This window comes from Ambystoma mexicanum, chromosome 9 (genome assembly GCF_040938575.1).
Source record: "Ambystoma mexicanum isolate Mex_15411 chromosome 9, UKY_AmexF1_1, whole genome shotgun sequence".
Taxonomy (NCBI): domain Eukaryota; kingdom Metazoa; phylum Chordata; class Amphibia; order Caudata; family Ambystomatidae; genus Ambystoma; species Ambystoma mexicanum.
In genome coordinates this window covers 881,438,201-881,458,672 of record NC_090931.1, presented here as the reverse complement: position 1 = coordinate 881,458,672, position 20,472 = coordinate 881,438,201, and the positions used below count along the sequence as shown (strand labels likewise).

At 44.5% G+C, this 20,472-nt stretch overlaps 1 protein-coding gene across 4 annotated transcripts in view; it reads left to right on the top strand.

Moving 5' to 3' along the window:
- The window catches only part of AGAP1 (ArfGAP with GTPase domain, ankyrin repeat and PH domain 1), a 1,778,872-nt gene that overhangs the window by 1,143,441 nt on the left and 614,959 nt on the right, over positions 1-20,472 (top strand). For all 4 annotated transcript variants that reach the window (XM_069615994.1, XM_069615993.1, XM_069615991.1 and 1 more), the window contains one exon: positions 17,819-17,923. In XM_069615994.1, coding sequence (XP_069472095.1) covers positions 17,819-17,923 — 105 coding nt within the window. The remainder of the gene's footprint in view (positions 1-17,818; positions 17,924-20,472) is intronic.

Genomic DNA, 20,472 nt, shown 5'->3' with positions numbered 1-20,472 from the left:
TGTTCTTGGGTTAATTTGTGCATGTAGGTTTCAAGGAGTTTTGCTGGCTTGGGAATGTTTGAAATCAGCCTGTAGTTGGAGAGGTCTTCTACGTCGGCACTTGTGTTTTTTAAAAGCGGTTTGATATATGCTGATTTGAAGGCTCTTGGTACAGTTTCTGTTGCTAGTGAGAGGTTTAGGAGGTGTCTGTAATATTTTTATGGCGTTCCTTGTGTGAGGATTGATTTGTAGATGTCAGGGGGACAGGGATCCATGAGTGATCCTGCTTTCTTGCTGTGTTTTACCAACGAGACGAATGCCTCTGCTGATATTTCAGGAAAGTTTTGGAGTTTGTGCTGTGGCTCTGTTTTAGGTCCGGTTGGTTGAATGTTGTGGTTGGTTGGTCTGTTTTGTATGATTTGTCGAATGTCGTTGATTTTGTTCTTGAAGTGGTCTGCCGGGTCATTGCAACATTTCTCTGAGGCGGTTGGGGTGTTGTCGCAGCCTGGTGTGTTTTTCATTTTTTAATGATGTTGAAAGTTTCTTTTTGTGTTTTGGTGGCATCGGTGATTCTGTCATCATGCCTTCTCTTCGCCTTTTGTATTTCCTTCTTGTATGCGCAGATATGTTTCTGGAATATTATTTATTTGCTGGTTTCTATTCTTTCCTCCATTCCAGTTCCATCTTCCTGTTGTCCTTTTTCATGGTGCTTAGTAGTGGGGTGAGATGGTAAACTTTCTCTACTTCCACCCCTCCTTCTCCCCCAACGATTAGACACCTCTGACAGATTCTCCGGCACTACAAGTCTTGACAACATAAACTGCGTGCAACATTCCAAATTTCAAAAAACATTTTTGTTTAATACAGAATATTTAAATTAAAACATAAGATACTACCCACACCTAACACAGTGTACAAAACTACCACTAAAACCTACAAAATCTAAAAAGCTGAATTTCAAATAAACCACTTACAAATGGTAAACCACATTAAGGTAAATCTAATTGGTTTAATTTCCAAACCTTTTTGTGGAATTGTTCTCTTGACTGAGTCAACTCCACTTTTACATTTGCTAATACCCCTTCCCCTGGGGATCTGATTAGTTTCCTCTGTTTCCCTTCTTTGCAGGCTGGTTGCCTGAAACTACCCATTCAACACAGTGTTGAGAAGAATAGTGGATGTTTTAAAGGTTACCTGAAGAATGTTCGCCCGAAAGGGGCTTTGAAGAACAGAAACATGTTGGGATTGTATGTTGTTGTAGTGACACATTTAGGTTTTTTCTATGTACTGTGATATGTGATTTCGTCTGTGTCCATTTGTAAGTGGTTTATTTGAAATTTAGCTTTTTAGATTTTGTAGGTTTAGTGGTAGTTTTGTACACTGTGTTAGGTGTGGGTAGTATCTTATGTTTTAATTTAAATATTCTGTATTAAACAAAAATGTTTTTTGAAATTTGGAATGTTGCACGCAGTCTATGTTGTCAAGACTTGTAGTGCCGGAGAATCTGTCAGAGGTGTCTAATCGTTGGGGGAGAAGGAGGGGTGGAAGTAGAGAAAGTTTACCATCTTATCCTTCTTTTATAATATAATCTATGTTCCTATTGGTGGAGTAAGATGTGGTACATATAAATAGGATCCTGTGTACCTATTTGATTACATAGTAGTGGGGTGAACCATTTTGCCATTGCTCTTTTTTTTGATGTGGTGAATGGTTTTTCCGGGGCGCTCTCATCAATTGTATCAGCAATCCATTTGTGTAGTATCGCCGCTTTCCCGTCTGTCAGCCAGCTCTAGTTCTATAGTTGAGGGTTTGGTCATCTCCAGTTGTTGAATAGGTTGCTTGCTTTGACGCTTTTCCAGTTTCTTTTTGTAGGGGTTGGATGCAGACTTGAGTTGGTATTCTGATCACGAATGGGATGATGAGATGGTTGTTCCACAGTATTTGTATCGGTGGTGCTGTGGTGATAGGTTTTTCCTTGGTGAAGATTGCGTCGGGGTGTGTCCTGCCGAGTGTGTTGCCCCTTTGACCAGCTGTCGTAGTTTCATGGTTGTAAGTTGTCCAATCAGTGAGTTTTGGGAGTTGGTGTGACTTTCTTCAAACCGGATGTTGAAGTCCCCCAGGATGATTAAATGTTTGTGCTTGAGGCTATGTTGGTGATGGCTTCTTTGAAGTTATCGACAAAGGTTGCATCATATGTCGGTGGTCTGTACACCAGGATGAATGTGATGTTGGTTTTTGGGTTTGCTGATAGGTGTATGACCATGGTTTCACAGTTGATGATGAGAGTTTCGTCTGTTTTTATTTTCAGGTGTCCTTTGAATGCTATTGTGATGCCTCCTCCTTTTTTATTTTTCCTATTTACTTGAAGGCATTTGAAGTTGGTTGGGAGGCAGCTTTGGAGTGTGATTTTGTAGTGGTTGTCCAGCCATGTTTCTGTGATGAATAGGATGTCTATGCCATTGTCATCGAGTAGGTCAAAGATCTCTATTCAGTGTTTTGACATGGATCTTGCGTTTATTAGATTGCAGTGGAGTTTGGAGGTGTAGTTTGGTTTGGGCTTTATTGTTGGGGTTGTCCACTAATAGGTGTTGAGGTTTCCTTTCTGGTCGATCTCTATTTGAGGTGTTGGTACAGGTGCATCTGTGTCGTTAAAGTTGTTATTCTTGCTTCTGTCTTGAGTTTTTGTTTTCATCAGGTTCTTCTTCCAAGAATTGTGGTTGTCGAGTGGAAGTCCTCTTGTTTTGGTGGTGTAAGGTGTTATTGCGGCGATTATGTTTTTGTTGTTTCTAGTGTTGTCCGTCCTTCTTCTGCGTGGTTGTGTTTGGTTGTCTGCTGTTTCTGATTCTAGCTTGGGGTTGGTTTCTTCTGGTGACCGGTTGTTTGCGAGGTATGGAGTTAAGTAGAGGGATTTGTTGCTTCTCTCAGCGTTGGGTCGGTTTTCGTTCCTTTCTGTGGGAGTGTGTTCTGCAGTTGTGAGTCTTTGTTGCTGTTCTGGTGTGTTTGTTCTTTCTTTCCTTTTCCTTTCCATCAGTATAGGTTGTTTGTGCTGCATTTTGAGCTTGAGAGTTGTTTTGGTCTTTATTTTGTTTGTTGATGCCGAGTTGATTTTTTGCTTTGGTCTGGCTCTCATGTGGTGTAGTACTGGGTGTAGAGAATGGGCCGCTACTCTGTAGTTGGTGTTGCTGACTAGTTCAGTCGCCGTCTTGTTTGAGATGGGGAAGGTAGTTAGGGTTATATCGTTTGGTGTTATTGGTGGCTGTCCTTAATGTCCGTGTCCCTGGACGAGGTTCACTACGGTGAACTAGCTATGTGGGGTTGAGGAGTTTAGCTACTAACTACAGAATTGTCCTAACGGGCGTAACTAAGAATCACTGTCAACTTATGAGGTGTGAGCCCTTAATCACAGTATCACTCCACAGTAATGGCTTCTGTCTCACTCTACAGTAATGCTCTCTAGGTGTGAGGTGGTCAGTCACATATGAGCATCCTCCATAGTGGGACAGAGGCCACCCGCAATCAACAGTGCAATTTGAAGTAGGGCACTGCCAGATTTGAGCCTCCCGTATAGTGGGAGAGGGGCTTATGCCTGACAGATCAAATGGGTGCAGTGCTAAACACAGTTAGGTTTGGGACACAGGTGACCAAAGAATTACAATACTAAACACGGCTAGATCTGAGAGTCCTGTATAGTGCAAAAGAGACCTACGCCTAACTGGTCAAATGGGTGTTGTACTAAACACAGCTATGTTTGAGACACGGGTGACCAAAACATTACAATAAATAAACACAGCAAGATTTGAGAGGCCTGTATAGTGAGTGGTAGAGGCGCCTACGCCTAACTGGTCAATGAGTGTTGTACTAAACACTGTTTTGTTTAATAGTGTGATGTTGAGGAAGGCAGCAGAGGTGTTAATTATTATTAAGGTGTTTTAGATAGGTTTTGTTCTAGGCTTCCAGGGTAGAGTAATTGCTCTACTCCTCACCTGAGCCTACCTTACTGGTCCTGGTCGTTGCTGGTTGACGGCTGGCTACTGGCTTCCCCTGCGGAAACCAGCTGACACTTTCTGGAGCCGGCCTTTTCCTTGGGCCCTTAGCTGCAGGGCTGCACGGGCTGAGAAAAGGTTATGGCTTGTGCAACACGGGCCGAAGGCCCAATCAGAGTGGGGGGGTGGGGTCGGGAGGCAGGAGGGATGGGAAAGCAGGAAGAGGGTTTGGGGTGGGGAAGAGACGGCAAGCGGAGGTTCGGGGTCTGGGGGTGCTTTAAAACAAAAATGGGCACAATTTCTACAAAGGAGCAGGGCTCCTGCAAACACTCACTGCGCTTCCTCGTTGGAAGTATTGCAACTAACCAACGATCCACGACCTTGCAGAAGTAAGCCTGCTGTTCCGTCCACTTTACCAAAATTGGACAAGGAAGATTATAATTTACTTGTGTTCCAATCTGTTCGGATCCCTTCTGGTGTACTAGCGGTGTGGGGCTGATTGATGGTTTAGAAAACAATATTCATCCCTGGACCACTGGTGCCCCGGAAGTTGATTTCTTTGCACCGATGATTCATTTCAGTACAGACACCCTACGCCTAGCACTCAACATCGCTCTCCACCACTGTTCTTCCTCAGGCGGTGTCTCCTACCTAGGTACCAGGTTATAGGGGCCCATGGGACTCGAGGCTCCACAAGTAAAGCATGCTCTGGCGCTCAAAGAGCTGGGAAAGACATGCTCAAAAGCATAAAATAATGCTGTCCCCCAGCAGGAGCTTTGTCATGTTGTCGCTGGATGTGGGCATATGTTTGCAACTAGGACATGGCCCTGCACCACAGAGGCCACCTGGTCAGTGCCCTCTTCTTGTAGCGATTTCACCTCTTCAGACACTACAGGGCTTTTCATGTTCTCATCATGGCTTGCCCAGTAACTGGGTGCACAGAACCTTTTCCGACCTGTTACAGTTGCTGCACACATTTAGCAGAGATTAAACGGCACTGCCAGAATCCAGGCTGTGTGGACCCCTAGCCTCATTCATAACCATTTGAACTGGGGGTGAAGCAAGGCCCCTCTGCTCGTTGCCATGGTCCATTTGTCACTTTAAAAGATTTTTTTTTTATTTTGAACATTGCTATTCATGCATTATTTGGCGTGGGAGGTTGCATTCTGAGACTTGTCCCGATGTAAAAATATAAAAAGCTCAACTGCCAGTGTTGGTAGTTGGCGCATTACTGAGAAACTCCCAGTTTTCTTGATGCGTTGTTACTTTCTTGGCTGCCTGCCCTAGTCCACGGTTCATAATAAATGTAGACGTGAACCGTCAAACAAAAACATGTAATGCCGAGTCTTGTAAGCATCCATTTAAGATGGAGGAAATTCTACAATCATGTTCTTTGTGCTTGACATGTTTCTATAACCATTTAGATGTTGTCAGGTTGGTTTACTATTTACCTTTTGTACTTTTAAAGTGATCTCTATAATGCAGAATGTTAATATATTTCTGTAAACCAAACATTAATACATATCTGGACCATCTCCAGCCATTGGTCTAAATTATTGAAACGCAAACAAAAAATATTTCTACTGACTAGAAGTTGTATGGCTATGCGGTAAGGTGCCTTAATTGCAGACTGGCCTCAAATCCCAGCTTCATCATGTAACCAAAGTATGTGATCCTGGGCAAATCATGTTTATATCGCTGGGCCTTGACAGACAAAATTGTGAGCCACAAAAACGGACCCAGATTGCAAATATGTGCTATTAAAAAGAGGTTCACTCATAGTTTACTATGGTGCAGCACTGAAAAAAACAATAATTATGGCTTGTGAATGGTTCACTTTTTTATATTTTGCAACGTGTATACCACACAGAATTAAAAGAATTTCAGTAAATATAAACACATGTGTGCTGTTTAGAGAGTCGATTTCTTCTAATTACTCTTTCAAGTGAGAACAAAACGATCAAAAGAGATTTCAAAGCAGCAGTCAACACTTCTGCAAATGCAAAAGCTAGGTGAATGCGCCCTAGACAATGAACGAGATAATGCAAGGAGATCATTTATATTTGCAATATTGTCTACTTTGTTGTGTCCACATATTACTCTTAGATTACTTTAATTACAATTGTATTGAACTAGCTTTTGTTCATATTGCACTTTTATTAATTTGGGGCTGGGTTGCAGTGCAGGCGGTGCATTCTTGTGTGGGTGTAATGTCTAGAAACAGTGAAAAGTACGCAGTGAGGGAGCGGGGGTAAGTGTTCATGAAATGAATCCTCCTAACAGTCTTATGAGCAGGTATTTTGGCACAGTGGTGTTTTTTGTTTTTAAAAAATGGGCAGCTCTGACCAAAAATGTGCTCGAGAAACACTTTCACTTCTTTCCACAGCCAAAGTTAACGTTAGCAGGCATTGTACTAAAGCCCATCCCGACCATAGGTCGATGCTCATCAATTCCTCAAGGCCTAGGTCTTCTCTGAAACTGATCCCCCCCCCGGCCCCCCTCCCTCGCCCATCCCTGTGCAGGGCTAGTCCCTGTACCTCACTAGGTCCAGAATTCGTGGAATTGTCTCTGCTGTGGCTTACCTTTCCACACGTGTGTTTTGAATGTTAACAGGAAAAGTAGCGGATCCTGCCATTCCCTTGTGCCAAAGTGGGTTTTATTCTTCAAAAAGCCCATCACATCCCAAGAGGGCAGCCCGGTGTGGAATTCATTCCATGAAGAGAGAGTGTGTGCGTTGAAATTTAGGGACGGGTATAGGGCTTGATGTGTCTGTGAACAGACTCCACGGTGGGTGACACCCGCTGAAGACCTGTGGTTGCAATGTATGACTGGTAGATGTGTGCTTTTATCTCCACACACCCTTCCCAGAAATGTTGGGAAATGTCTATTTCATGTTAACTTATCTTGGCCTAATAGGATTGGTGAACATTAGGATTTCATGACACATACACATGTTAACATTCGACTTTGTAATTGAAAGCATGTGCTGCGTGTCATTTACGAGGCACGTTTCAGTTTAGTGGCAATTGAGGAGGAAATAGTACAACACAGATTCTGCATTCTAGTACCTAGTAGTTCATTAATCAGTGGGCTATAGTGAAGTACATTTTCTGCATCATTTGAACATCTGGTGGGGTGTAGCAGTTATGGTGGTAATACGTTAAAACAGAAGTGCATGTATGAAACAGCACTGGTAGTTTTGTTCTATAGAATTCATGGAGAAGTTATTAAACTTCTCAGTTCAAAGAATGTGCTGTGCACCAGTACCAGTTATCCTTGTGTGTATTACATTATTGTAGGAGGAGGTCACTGTGGTGCCATCTGAGACAAAGGTCACATAACATCACTTCCTGTGGTGGCATGGGTTTCAAAGTGATTGTGACGTCTCTTCTGTTCCTCCTTCCATTTTGGTAATTTCACATCACTGTCCTGGCCGCAGCAATAAAAAAATTGTGGATTTGGCATCCGTGGTCCTAGAGTAATTTTTCCATCTTGGCGACTGCTCTCATGCAGGCACTGCCTCAACTACTTACTCTCAAAGGTCCCGTCGCCTGTGAGGTGGGTCCTCAGCCTCTTGCTGAATCATGGCTCACCCTCGCAGGCCTTGCTATGTGTCTAGTAGAGGAGATTAGAGACTGGCTTACTGAATCTGCGTGCTCTGCACGCGCGCCACGCGTATCTGATAGGGGAAAGAGCGATGCCTCTGCTGTCTGTGTTTTACAATAACCTGGTGTCTATTCTGTACACGTGTTTATGCATTCTACAGACATGCGTTCAAAGTCTCGCTGGTGCTCACACTCTAATGCCCCTCCGCGCCCCCCTATTGCAGTGTCACCCTGCCATGCTAGCCCCTATGCACTATCCTGATCACTTTTTAGCCTGTTATGCCCAGAGCCACCACTCGCCCTTCAGCTCTCCTGGAGCCCCCAAACCGTCTTTGCTGTGGGCATCAGGAGACAATTGTGTTTGAGGTGTGGGCTTTGTAAGTATTGCCACTCTCTCGTCCCGCTCTTCTGTCCAAAAAGTCTCACGATAAACCTATTTGATAAACCTTACATGATGCACCTGTTCAGCCTCACCCCATTCCTGACAGAGCTCGCTCTGTTTCACTCGACACCCGGCCCACTTTCCATTGTGGAAGTTTGTTTTGTGGGTACTCCCTGTCTGCTACTTCACTGTGCTTTGTGGGATATAGTGCGAGGGAGCCCGAAAGTGCAGGGGTAAATGCTTACCCTGACTGGGCAACTCAGAGGATAGAGGCGGCCAAGTAGTCATACAACACAATAGTCTGGCCAAACTTTAGGCCGCATTTTTTATCTCAAAATCCAACAGAAAAAACGAGCAATAAACATTCACGTTTTCCAGCGAGTCCTCAAGATCTACCAATACCCAATAGCGGATCATCTTTGGGTGGGGGAGTTCTGAAGGGAGAAGATTTAAGAAAAAGGTGAGACTTGAGTTGAAACCTTTGGGACTTTCTGAATTGGTTCTGGACACAGAAGGGTGGATGGATGCAAAGACCTTCATAGACCCGAGTCAATGACTCGCCTCTCACCCCTGCCTCCAAAACCGTACATCCGATGTAGTGTCTCGCCCTTGTCCACCTTACCAGAACCGCTCCCTCGCCCCTACCCAACCCCCAGTTACAGGTACAGACCTTCCCTCTTTAGTGGTACTCACGCCAGGCTCTCGCTCTGTACTCCCCCCCCCCCCCCCTCTCGCTCTCCTTGTACAGACCCAAGATAATCCGATGGCCCAGAGCTGGCGGACGCCCCCCCCCCCGACCCGCGCCTCCGTCCGCGAACAACACAGGCAATCAATAAATCTTTGTTGGTAAATAATTGCCATTGAGTAGAGTTTTAATATAAATTTATGAGCGCTGTTTTGGGAGTGCTCCGGGCTAGGCGGCGCTGAGTGATGGATTTCAGATAACACTTCTCTTCATTACTGGTACTCTGTACGTTATTTAAAGCGTGTACGCTTATCTGTGCTTTGGGCTCGCCGCGCTCTCCTGGGACGCCACGTAAAACACACAAGGCTAATAAAGAGATTTGCAACATGAGACATTTTCTGCCTTGTTTTTCTTATTCTCATTTAATTATTTTGTGCGCGGTTACTTTGGATGTGACAGAATACACGTGTTGCTTCTTGTGTGGGGCCTTGAGCGTCTCATATAGACAGTGTGCTGAGCGATAGCTATCACAGTGCTCAGTGCAGCTTCCTCAAACTAGCTAGAATAACCGCTCACTACCAACTTTAAACCAACTGGCCTGCAACTGTATCCTCTACTACCCGTACCTAGCCAAAGACGAGCACCAGCAGGCCCGCCTGAGCCCGCTGTTTTCTTTGGACCCACTTCTGGAAGTGGACACCATTTACTGAGGGCACGCCCCCCTCACCTTTCGTGCGTGGGGGTGGTATACCACGCAGTGGAGACGATAACAGTCCGGGGTAGGGCAGAGGGGATTGTCAGTGGCATGGGTGACACTGAGGGGCAGAGCTAGGTGTCAAATAGTATGGTTAAGGCATAGGAGTAGTGAGTGTGGGTGCCTTCCCTGGATTGGATGGTAGTTGAACCATTAAAGGATTATTTTAGCTTGGCAGCAGATCTTGGCATACACTGATACTCACTAATAGTATGGGTGCCCTGAAGACATGATGCTGGCTGCGTTGCATAAAAACAGTATATTTTGGGAACATAAGAATGACCAGCAAATAATCAAGCATGTTGATGATAGTAAATCATATGTGCATTCTTCTGAGCATGCAATGCACACTGGGTATGCTGCTCATTTCATCTGTCAGAATAGTCACAATTACAGTAAAAATGTGTTCAACGCATGAAACGTATACAGGGGTTTGGACCGTTTTCTTGTTTGAGTTTTAGCTGTCCTGGTGAGCAAAGGACGACTTCCAGATGTAGTTTGTAAAGTCGTTGCATATCGTGCTTGCATAAAAACTCCCAACGTGCAGCGTGTAGAAGACTATTGCAGTCTACAGCAGAGCGCTTCCTCAACCTGGGAGGAATTGGTCCTCAGAATGGCGTTCCGGCAAGACGATTGTTGCCAGAGCACAGCTGCGTCTTGTTCCGGCCCAATTCCTTCCCCGTTTAGACCACAAAAGGTATATAGCTGTTGCTTACAGCGGTGGGTTTCACAGAGCATGCATTACTGGGAACCTCAAAGACCAATCATGTCGGATGTGCCCCTCCGCGTTTTGCGTTGAGGTGCACTTGCAAGTCAGTCACGGATGCATGGGCCTGCAGCAGGTATGTATGTACACATACATGGTAAGATCTGCTCGGGATCACTTTGATGTCCTAGTGAGTTGGGTGTTAGTTTTCAAGTAAGTAGAGCAGCTTAATGTTCTGCTACACTCCTCGGGGTAGACCCTGGTCATAGTGTGTGTCACTTTGAGGGGTCACAGGAATACTTTTTTCCTCTTATACACTTCTTCAGGGATGTTTGGAATATCACAGAGGGTTTAGCTTTCCTTTCGTCCAGCAGGGATAGGTGGAACGTTTTTTCACTTCGTATTCTGCAGTGGGAATACTTGAAAAGCAGTGTGACCAATCAACCACCGGGGCAACAGTGATCCAGGAATGAGTATCGGTTTCTAAACCATCAATCAGCCCCACACCTCTAGTACACCAGAAGGGATCTGAACCAATCGGAAACACAAGCAAATTATAAACATCCTTGTCATTTTTATTAACGTGGACGAAACGTCAGGCTGATCTCCGCAAGAGACTGTCCAGTCAAATTTGCATAAAAATATCTACTTTATTATTATCACAACAGACAGTTCAAGCACACTACAAAATAATACCCACCCTTTAAAGGAATGCAGAGGACAGACAGTTTCAAAGAAAGAAAAGGGTTGCACTCTGGATACTGACAGGAGGGTAGTTGGTATAGTAATTAATAGCAATAGTTCAAGGATACTTGGCTTTAACACAAAGGGACAATGGGTCATAAAATGTCACTATGTGCCTTGAGAGAAGGACGGGGGGGGGGCAGAATCACAGTACCTGGTGCTCTAGGTGTTCTTGTTGCTCAGTATGGTCGAGTTGGTTGCACAGCGTTTTGCAGCTTCTGCAACAGAGTTCAAGACGGGAGACAGCTGCAGGTATCAGTTCTGTGAACGAAGCTGGAGGGACGGTCTGAAGCACTGGTCGAGTTGTCTGAAATGGCTTTAGTGACTGCGGCATAACAGTCAGCGGTGCAGTCCGTTGCAGCTCGAGGGGCTCGACTGGCTCGAAAAATGTCCTTGGCAGACATCGGTGGATGCTTGTTGATGCACTTCTAGCTTTTTCACTGGGCCTGTGTCGTCCTTTAAGGCGGACTGCCCAAAGCTGAGAAGGGTGTCGCAGGCAGCTGCCTTATCCTTGGTTTCGGTTTCAGAGACTCTCTGGCACTTCCCACCTAGGAAGCTTGCTGCAGAGCCTAGCCGGGCACGCTGTGTGCTGGCTGGGTACTGGTTCTGGAGCTGCTGTAAGGTCCTCTGGATTCGGTATCTCCCTCTGTTCCCTCAGAGATGTTTAGTGGGTTGAGGGGGATCTTGCTTCCCTCTTGGAGGTCCTGGCCTTCCTTCACTGGCAGAAGATGTAAGGCAGGATGTACCTTCAGCCAGGGTCCAATGATGAGTTATTCCTTCTGCTTCTGGTGAAGCCTTCAGATGATCTGGCAAAAGAGGTGCTCACCCCTCTTTTAAAGCCAAATGGACTACAGGGATTGCTGTAGGCTAAGCCTACCTTAATGAACCAATCCTGGGTCCCCACCAACAATCTCCTGTATGCTTGAGGTCATAACGAGAGTGCTTTGTAACAGAAAAGGTAAAAGGATGAAAACATGTACTACTGGGTCCCACCCATCTTCCTGTCTGTTGTGGATCATAGGGTCTCTCTGGTTAATGTGGTTCCTGATTAAAGTGGCAGGTCTCTCTTGAAGCTGCAGCGAGACCTGACTTTCTGGCTCTGAACCACATTCTCGTGCCTTCTGAATGAGGTCTCCCTTCAGGTATGTACACATGCAGTCCCAGACATGACATTTAATGGTCAATCGACACAGTGCATATGAAAATGTTTTGGGGTTTCCTGTCTCCTTTGTTAGCCTCTGACAACCAGGATCTGTGTGGGCTTGTTTGAATCAAACTCGGATCAGTATGTGAATGTTGCCACCAGCTACAGGGCTCAACAAAAGGACAGGGCGAATCAATGAGCTTTTGTTAGTTGATTAGGCTGGCCATGGCAGGGGGAAGGTTTAGCCCTCCCCCTTCTAAGATGACATGATGTACTCCTGGCTGTCATATCCCAGCTAAATATGACACGGGGGATTGCGCCTGTAGGCTGTGTCCACCCAGAGTACAGAGGTCTATACGTATGTCATGCGGTAAGCATAGGAAAATGTGTGCATATTAGCCCCACACATTTTCTGAAGGTTGGTCCATCGTCATTCAATTTCATTTAAAATTTCAAAAAAGCCGAGGCGAGCATCCACACACACTGTGTGCATGGTTGAATTCCTCACAAGCAGCATCCAAGGCTTTGGCTCAAGATGGGTCCATGTTGAGCCAGGCTTTCTAGGTAGTTTGGAATGCCAAATGTATTTGAGTAATCCTGCAGCGTCTCCAGAGTTGGTCATGTAGAGGAGCAGGTGACGTCATCTCTAGTGCCCCACCGCCCCCCCACCTCCATCATACTGGAAGCAAAGTAGGAAGACTCTGTGCAGGACACCAGGTATCATCCCAATACCGCACCGAAGATACCTGAGATGTTATGCACTCAGACAACCGTATTGAATGTACCCTTGCACTGATGTGGTGGAAGGATGTCGGCATACACCATTGGATAGAAAAGAACGGTACATGTGAACCAATGAGAATAAAGTGATGTCAAGAAGGGAAGGTGCAATGGCGTACCAAAGCAATATGCAAATTATTAAAGAGGGATAATGTAACTGAAGTAACAAGGGAAACACGTATGCAGAGACAAAGAAACCATATATACAAAGATAAGTAACCAGATGAATAGTGAATGTATATACGCGGAAACGCAACGTAGATGAGTTGCATAGAAGCTTGCTGCAGTAGAAACTATGACGTGAGGAAAGCGGCCATGATGGAAAGATGGACGTTGGATTGTTATTGTTGTTGTTATTGTTATTTTGCATTTATATAGTGCCTTATATACCATTGGTATGGTCTGAAGGCGCTGGTAGGTTGAACGCCCTCGGGAACCGAAGTTCAGGTCAGTATAGAGAGTAGAGGGAGTCCAAAAGTGCGTGTGCGCACTAGGTATGTGTGCAGCTGGTGCAGAAATCGAGTGGTAGCTGCTTCTTAGTTGTAGGTGTGGTGGTTGAGAGGTCAGGAGTATGTGTTTGCTCTGGTCGGTTTTACCCAGAACGAGTGTGGCTGCGTTAGGCCTGAGAACGCCTGGCTGGGGGGTGTGAATCCATCAACGATTACTTAGTGATGTGGAGTAAGAGGGAGATGTGGATATGAGAACAGTTATACCGAATGGTATCATAGTATCTCTGTGTTCTAGATGAGTGGTGGTGTAAGAGGGAGAGTAAGCGTGGGGTGTGGTAATGATGTATGTTTTCAAGTGTTTCCTTCATTCCAAAGCATATTAAGCATCGTCTGTTGTACATATTCGTCCGTTCCTCATATTCGTCCGCTCCACACATTCGTTCAGTCATTATCATCGTCTAGTTCACACCCTCGTACACTTCTAAATGCTGCTGGGAACAGTTCTGAATTCAACTTTCACAGAGAGGCTATTGGGTGCAACTTTCAAGTGTAACTGGGTATACTTCTAAAATGCTATTGGGTACACTTCTAAGTGCAGGTGGGAACCGTTTTACAATCAGCTTTCAGATAGGCTATTGGGTGCAGCTTCTAAATGCAATTGGGTGTATTTCTAAAATGCTGTTGGATACACTTCTAATTGCAAGAGGGTACAATTCTAATTCAACTTTCTCTGAGGAGGTGCGGGGTACAGTTCTAGTTGCGAGGGGGAACAGTTCTTAATTCAACTTTCACAGAGAGGCTATTGGGTGCAAACTTTCAGGTGCAACTGGGTACACTTCTAAATGCAAGTGGGAACAGTTCTAAATTTCAGCTTTCACAGAGCGGCTATTGGGTGCAGCTTCTGAATGCAATTGGGTACACTTCTAAATGCCGTTGGGTACATTTCTACATGTAAGAGAGAACAGTTCTAAATCAACTTTCTCACAGAGGCTAACCGGCGCAACTTCCAACTCTAATTGGATACACTTCCAGGAGCAGGTGGGAGCGGTTCTAATGCGGGTAACGGATTTAAATTCAACTTTCGCAGAAAGGCTATTGGGCGCAGCTTCTAAATGCAATTGGGTACAATTCTAATGCAGGTGAGGACAATTCTAAATTCGACTTTCTCAGAGAGTCTATTGGGTGCAGATTCTAAATGCAATTGGGTAGACTTCTAAATGCCGTTGGGTACACTTCTACATGCAAGAGGGGACAACTCTAATTCAACTTTCTCAGAGAGGCTATCCGGCGCAACTTCCAACTGCAATTGGGTACACTTCTAAATGGAGGTGGGAGCAGTTCTAATGTGGGTGGTAACAGATCTAAATTCAACTTTCACAGCTGTGCCCTAAGGCACAAAGGGGCGGAATCGGGGACCAGGTACTACTTCTCGTACCGATCCCTCTTGGCAGGCGTCGTGGACGGGTTCTTCAGTAGAGCAAGTCCCTCGTCCCAGATGTCAAGCAACGGCACCGCGAGGACCGTCTTCCTCTTGGCCTCGTGCCGTTGATAGAGGAAGCCTTCCTTCTGTTCTTCGGGGCATATCTGGAAAAACTGCCTCGGATACAAACGGGGCTTGCAGATCAGAAACGCTGCAGAAAACCGCTTCATGCAAGAAACAAATAATATATTTTTTCAGAGACTAAGGATGATGCAGCAAGACCTAATTGTAAAATACAAAGGGATTTAACCAGGATAAGCTATGAACGAATGGCACATTTCTCTTAGATTAAGCAGAAGCGAAAGCATCTGCATATGCCAAGTATTGGACAATCGAGGATGTAGAAAGTACAAAGAGGCCGAGAGGAGTAATAGCACCCAGCATAATTAAATCAAATAGCAGGTTGAAATGGACCAATTCATGGTCTACTGACACGTGGTGCAAGACTTGTAAACAAGGTCTATTCATTAAGCCTCAGACGAAGATAGGGGTGTATGTAACCTGACTCCCTTAAAAATCCCCGAGAAGAAAACAGTCAGCCAGGTCAACTACAAAAGTAGTGCCATTTTGATACTTTTTTGTGGAATGTGTACAGGTGGTGGTCAACATAAATTCAGAACCGGGGATCTTGCCACAAGAAATAAATAACAAGATGGTCTTCACCCAAATGCTTTTTCTTAATCAGTATGGGATGTTTGGTCTTCAGGCCTCTGTAGCAACAGTCCTAGACAATGCAGTTCACAAGAGTTTTTTAGTTTAAAAAATCAGACTGGTTTCCTCACCTCTTTCTGATGTTGCTCACTCAAGGGTTCACCAAGCCTAGTTGCCGGATTCCCTGAGTGCTGCACCCCATGACTAACTCGGTCGCTGATGTCCAGTAGTCTTCACAAGTGGCTTAGAGCTCAGCCAGGAGAGTGGCAAAAGGACCCATCCAATCCAATCCAAGCCGAGCTTCCTTCTTCAGGCAGTCCTCCCCACTCCACTTTGAGTGTCCATTGTGCCCCTGACATCCACTGGAAACCATGGTCGGACTGGGCCATAAAACTGTCTCAGGCACCAATGAAAAAGTGGCCCATAGTTCCAAATGACTATGCATTCCTTTTGTGACACTGTGTGAATAGTAACCAAGGGGGAGTTGTTTGATAAAGCATAATTATTCAGCAACACTGGCCAAAACTACTATTGATTCTGTGATTACTGCCTCGTTTGTCCTTCAACTCCTTCTTTCTCTCTACTACCTTGGCTGTTCTTGATGTTGCCATCTTCACTCTACTACTTGGGCTGTTCTCATTGCTACTGCCTTCTCTGTACCACCTTGGGCTGTTCTTGTAGCCACCACATTCACCGAATACTCTCCTCCAACTCCTCCACTGCCTTCTCCTTAACAGTCTTCTCTTTTTCGTTTACCACCCCTGTCACTCCTGTTACTAGTACCTCTCCTTTCCCTTCTGTTCACAGCACCTCTGTCTCCTCTACAAATGTCACCTTATCCTCTCCCCTGCTGCCACCTCTTCTGCTGTCTCTCCAGCCTCCAACTCCTCTGCCGTTCTTCGCTCCCAGTCTTCATCAAAGATCCTCCCGTCCACTCCCTTTGTGCTGTTCTCCAGTCTCCTCTACACCAAACGTAAGCCTTCTGCATCCGAAACTAATAGCCCATATGTGTTTCTGGTATGTTTTCACATGGTCTTTGTCAACCTGAATTGTTTTTAAGCCGACCATTGAGTCTTCCCTCGAGTCTATCCGTAGGGCCAGTATGAGGATTCCACCAGTGAGTCCTATGTCTGTGCGACTGCTCTTGTGGTGCCGTGTCTGTATGAGTTTATTCGTTATCTCTTTTTATCCGAGTGCATCAGTTGGTCTTGTATGTAATTTGTTCATATTGCAATACCAAGATAATCTGTTGTAGCCTCTCACCCATATGTCATGAGCGGTGGTCTTTTGATTGGAGACTGATTTGTGTGTGTCTGCAATATAGCCAACTGTTCTTAGAATAGTCTTCCTGGGTTACTGTATGTGGGCGCATACCAGGGGGTCCAAAACCAAACCCTGCCTATATTTCTGCAAATGGAGTTAGAATAGTAAATGATCATCTCCTATTCTTTCATAGTTGTAACAGGCTAATTTTGCTATTCTAATTTCAGTCTTGTGAACATTTCCAGATTGCCCCCCCCCCCCCTGGAGTCTGTGGTTTAATCCAGTCCCCCAGAAGAACTATTTAAACAACACTGGGGGAACAGAGGTCGTGTTTATCCCCCACACAGATTTTGAATGAAGTGCTGCCCAGTGGAATTTCTTGTGATTGAAGTGTTCACCGCAGCATTTCCATCCATCACTATTAGCTTTGCTAAGAGGATTGCTTTAGGTGGGCTGTGTAAGACCAGATGCAAATCTGAAACTCGGTGCACTGCACTGATGTGGTCCTAAAGGCTGAAATATGTACAACGTAGCTGGTGTTCCCAACCAGAAGGGACATCGCATAGTAGTTTGGTCTGTACTCTTCCCAGGTGGTTTCTCTTATTTAATAGCAGAAACCTTGAAGTTGATTTGACATTGGTTTAAAAGCATTGATTGACTTGGGCATTTGTATCTACTGTTATTTGCTTTCCTCCCCTTCTAGATAGGCCACCAGTGATACAGTCACTATGGTCAATCTGCTGTCCAGAACAGTACGACGTTCATTCGTCGCCCTTTTTTTGTTGCACATTTTTTTTATGCGGATTCTTTGCTGCAAAAACGAATCTGAAAGTAAGGGGGGTGGTAAAGGGATATAAGCGGAAGGGGGATTGTGGAATAGTTTGTAAATTGCTCGAAAGTGGAGTTTTGGGCGGACCCCCCACCCCGCAAAATATACAACACGCTTTTGCAGCAAAAAATAGCAGCAAAAAGGTCAGCGAATCTAAATGGGAGATGGAATGACAAAGAAATGTCTAGAACATTTGCTGCTGGCCACAGAGTGAAGGTCCTATATATACAAGAACGCAGGTGGTATGGGATAGTGGGCAAAATGGTTGGGGTACTTCTGTAGGCATATACATGCTTAATTCTGCTTTGCATATTTCTATAATGAAAGCAAGTTAATTTTGTAAGACTGCTGCCCTCATTGCTCTCTGTTCTCTCGCACTGATAGGGTATGCTGTTAAAGCGAAGCGGAAAGTCATTGAACAAAGAGTGGAAAAAGAAGTACGTGACTCTCTGTGACAATGGTGTGCTGACGTATCATCCCAGCCTTCATGTGAGTACTGCCTGCCTGTCTGTATCTGTTTATTCATAGTAGTCCTGTGATAGGTACATGCCGATTGACTGGAGCTAGTTTATTGTGCAAAAGGAAGTGAATGCAGTCTTGAGGTGTCCACTTACAAAGACTGCAGATGCAGTAAAACTGAAATAAAGATTTCATGAAGGAACCAGAAGCAGATACCCGGTATCAGACATTAGCAAATAACCAGTCTCTAACTCTGGGAAGCAGGGACGTGCGCATATCATGCAACATATCATACTTTCACATTAGATGAAAACTATATCTTCTTGCCAGTTATCTGACCCATTCTGCATTAAATGTCTTCTAGATGTGTGTTGGGGAGGTTTACAAAGTCCACCTGGGGTAGGACTTCAGCAGACTCACTCTTGGATGCACAGGGCGCCAAATCTTAGGTTTGGCCTGAACTACCCAAAGGTTTTGGTAGCTATGATCGAGCAGCCAGGCTTAAGCCAGGAGGCAGGAGGGGGCTGCAGTTAAGTACAAAGACCCCAGAGCACATTTTCAGTCAAGGAAACACACACTGTAGTTATAGAAACAATATGGTGATTTATTACATACACTAAGCAGTACTGAACACAATACTAGGCTTTAAGTAAAAACAGTTAAACATATAAACAGTAGGATGTTTGCATTCAATACTCAGTTTCAATAGTAGACCTTAGGTGGAACACAGTTAAGTAGTCTGAGTAGTTTAGGGATAGCAAATCATATCAACCAGCATTCAATGCAATAGTAGATCAACACTGGTATTAGCTTTTAGCAGCAGTCTAGAGTTAGGGAGTCCATCCCTATCTGGGAATGAGAGTCTCAAAGGCAGATGAGGCACTGGGGGGATCAGGGCCTGTGGGTGGAAGAACAAAGGAAGGCAGACATTGTCAAAGTTAAAACATTCAAAATGGTTGCCCAAAATACAAAATCAAACAACCAAACTGACATGGTTTAGCGGGAAGTTGTCTGCCACACTTGATTATATATACATGTACCAAACATTTACAAAGAGGATAACAAACATTGGAAACACAAAAGCGTCAAATAGCGACCACCATATCAGTGTAGAGTGGAAATGTGCGTGCCTATCCACTCAGAAAGCACCGTCCATACAGATGGCAATCAACAGCACTGCGACTAGACTTCGTATTAAGGAAAATCAAGTCAATCACCTAGTCGAATCCTACCTAGGCTCAACACATCTTGGACTCAACAAAATAAATTATGAATGTATGCTCAAACCATTCTTACAAAACTTAAACAAGAACCATACTCCCAAGAATGTCCATAGTCATACCTTCAATCAACTGGTGGTTGAGAAAAAAAGAGAATTACGGAAAGAACTGAGGCAGATAAAAACGTCAAAGCAGCAAAATGGAATATCGCTGGTGAAAAAGGCAAAGCAAAAATACAGAAACTGGGTAAAAAATGCCAAAGCACGGATGCTTCAAGGTGATGCAGAAAGCATACTAAAAATGATGAAAAGACACAACACAAGAGGTCTATGGAACCTGCTAAATCCCCAAACTACTAGACAAGATAAACTTATACAGGTCATCTCCGAAGACACGTGGATAACGCATTTTGCCTCTATGTATACAGAAAAACCGACTAGCAACAAGATAGACATAGTAGAGCAAGCAGAAACAAAATGGACGGCCACATGGGAACAGGAATCAATTTTGATACTAATAAAGAAACTAAATTCATCAAGAGCACCCGGGCCCGATGGCATGTGTAATGTCATAATAAAACGGAACCCAGATGAATGGGCCACTCTATGCGCCCACCTTTTTGCGAACATAGAAGAGTGCAAACAAATTCCCTACTCATGGAGAATGGCTACATTGATTCCAATTTACAAAAACAGAGATCGGAACGCACCTACGAACTACCGACCAATTGCCTTATTAGATCCAATTCGCAAAATATTTGCAGCTCTACTACTAAAAAAATCTGACCACCTGGATTAAGACTAATAACAGATTTGACATTAGACAAACCGGATTTACTAAAAACACAGGAACTAATGTCAACTTGATAGTACTGAACATGCAAAAACATGAATCGATCATCAACACATTTTCCATCTTCGCCACTTTTATCGATCTTCACTCGGCATTAGATCTGGTGAGTAGACAGAAACTGTGGTAAAAACGGAGACTTTGGAACTGTCCATTAGATATCCAAGAGCCAATCAAACAATTATATAGTAACACAACAATCAAGATTAGGCTCTCACAAGACTGATCCTTATCTGCCCCCATTTCCTCCACGAACGGATTGAAACAGGGCTGCCCCCTAGCAGTCACTCTTTTTGATTTGTATAGTTCAGACATCCCTCACGAACAACGGTTCCAAACAGCGAATCCACCAAAACTCAATGCGACACCAATTTCACACTTAATCTATGCAGATTAAATTGTGATTCTAGATAGACCGCCAATTGGTTTACAAAGAAGCCTAAATAAGCTGACGAAATACATGAAGTTAAACGATCTAGAAATCAACCGACCAAAACAAAAATCATGTGT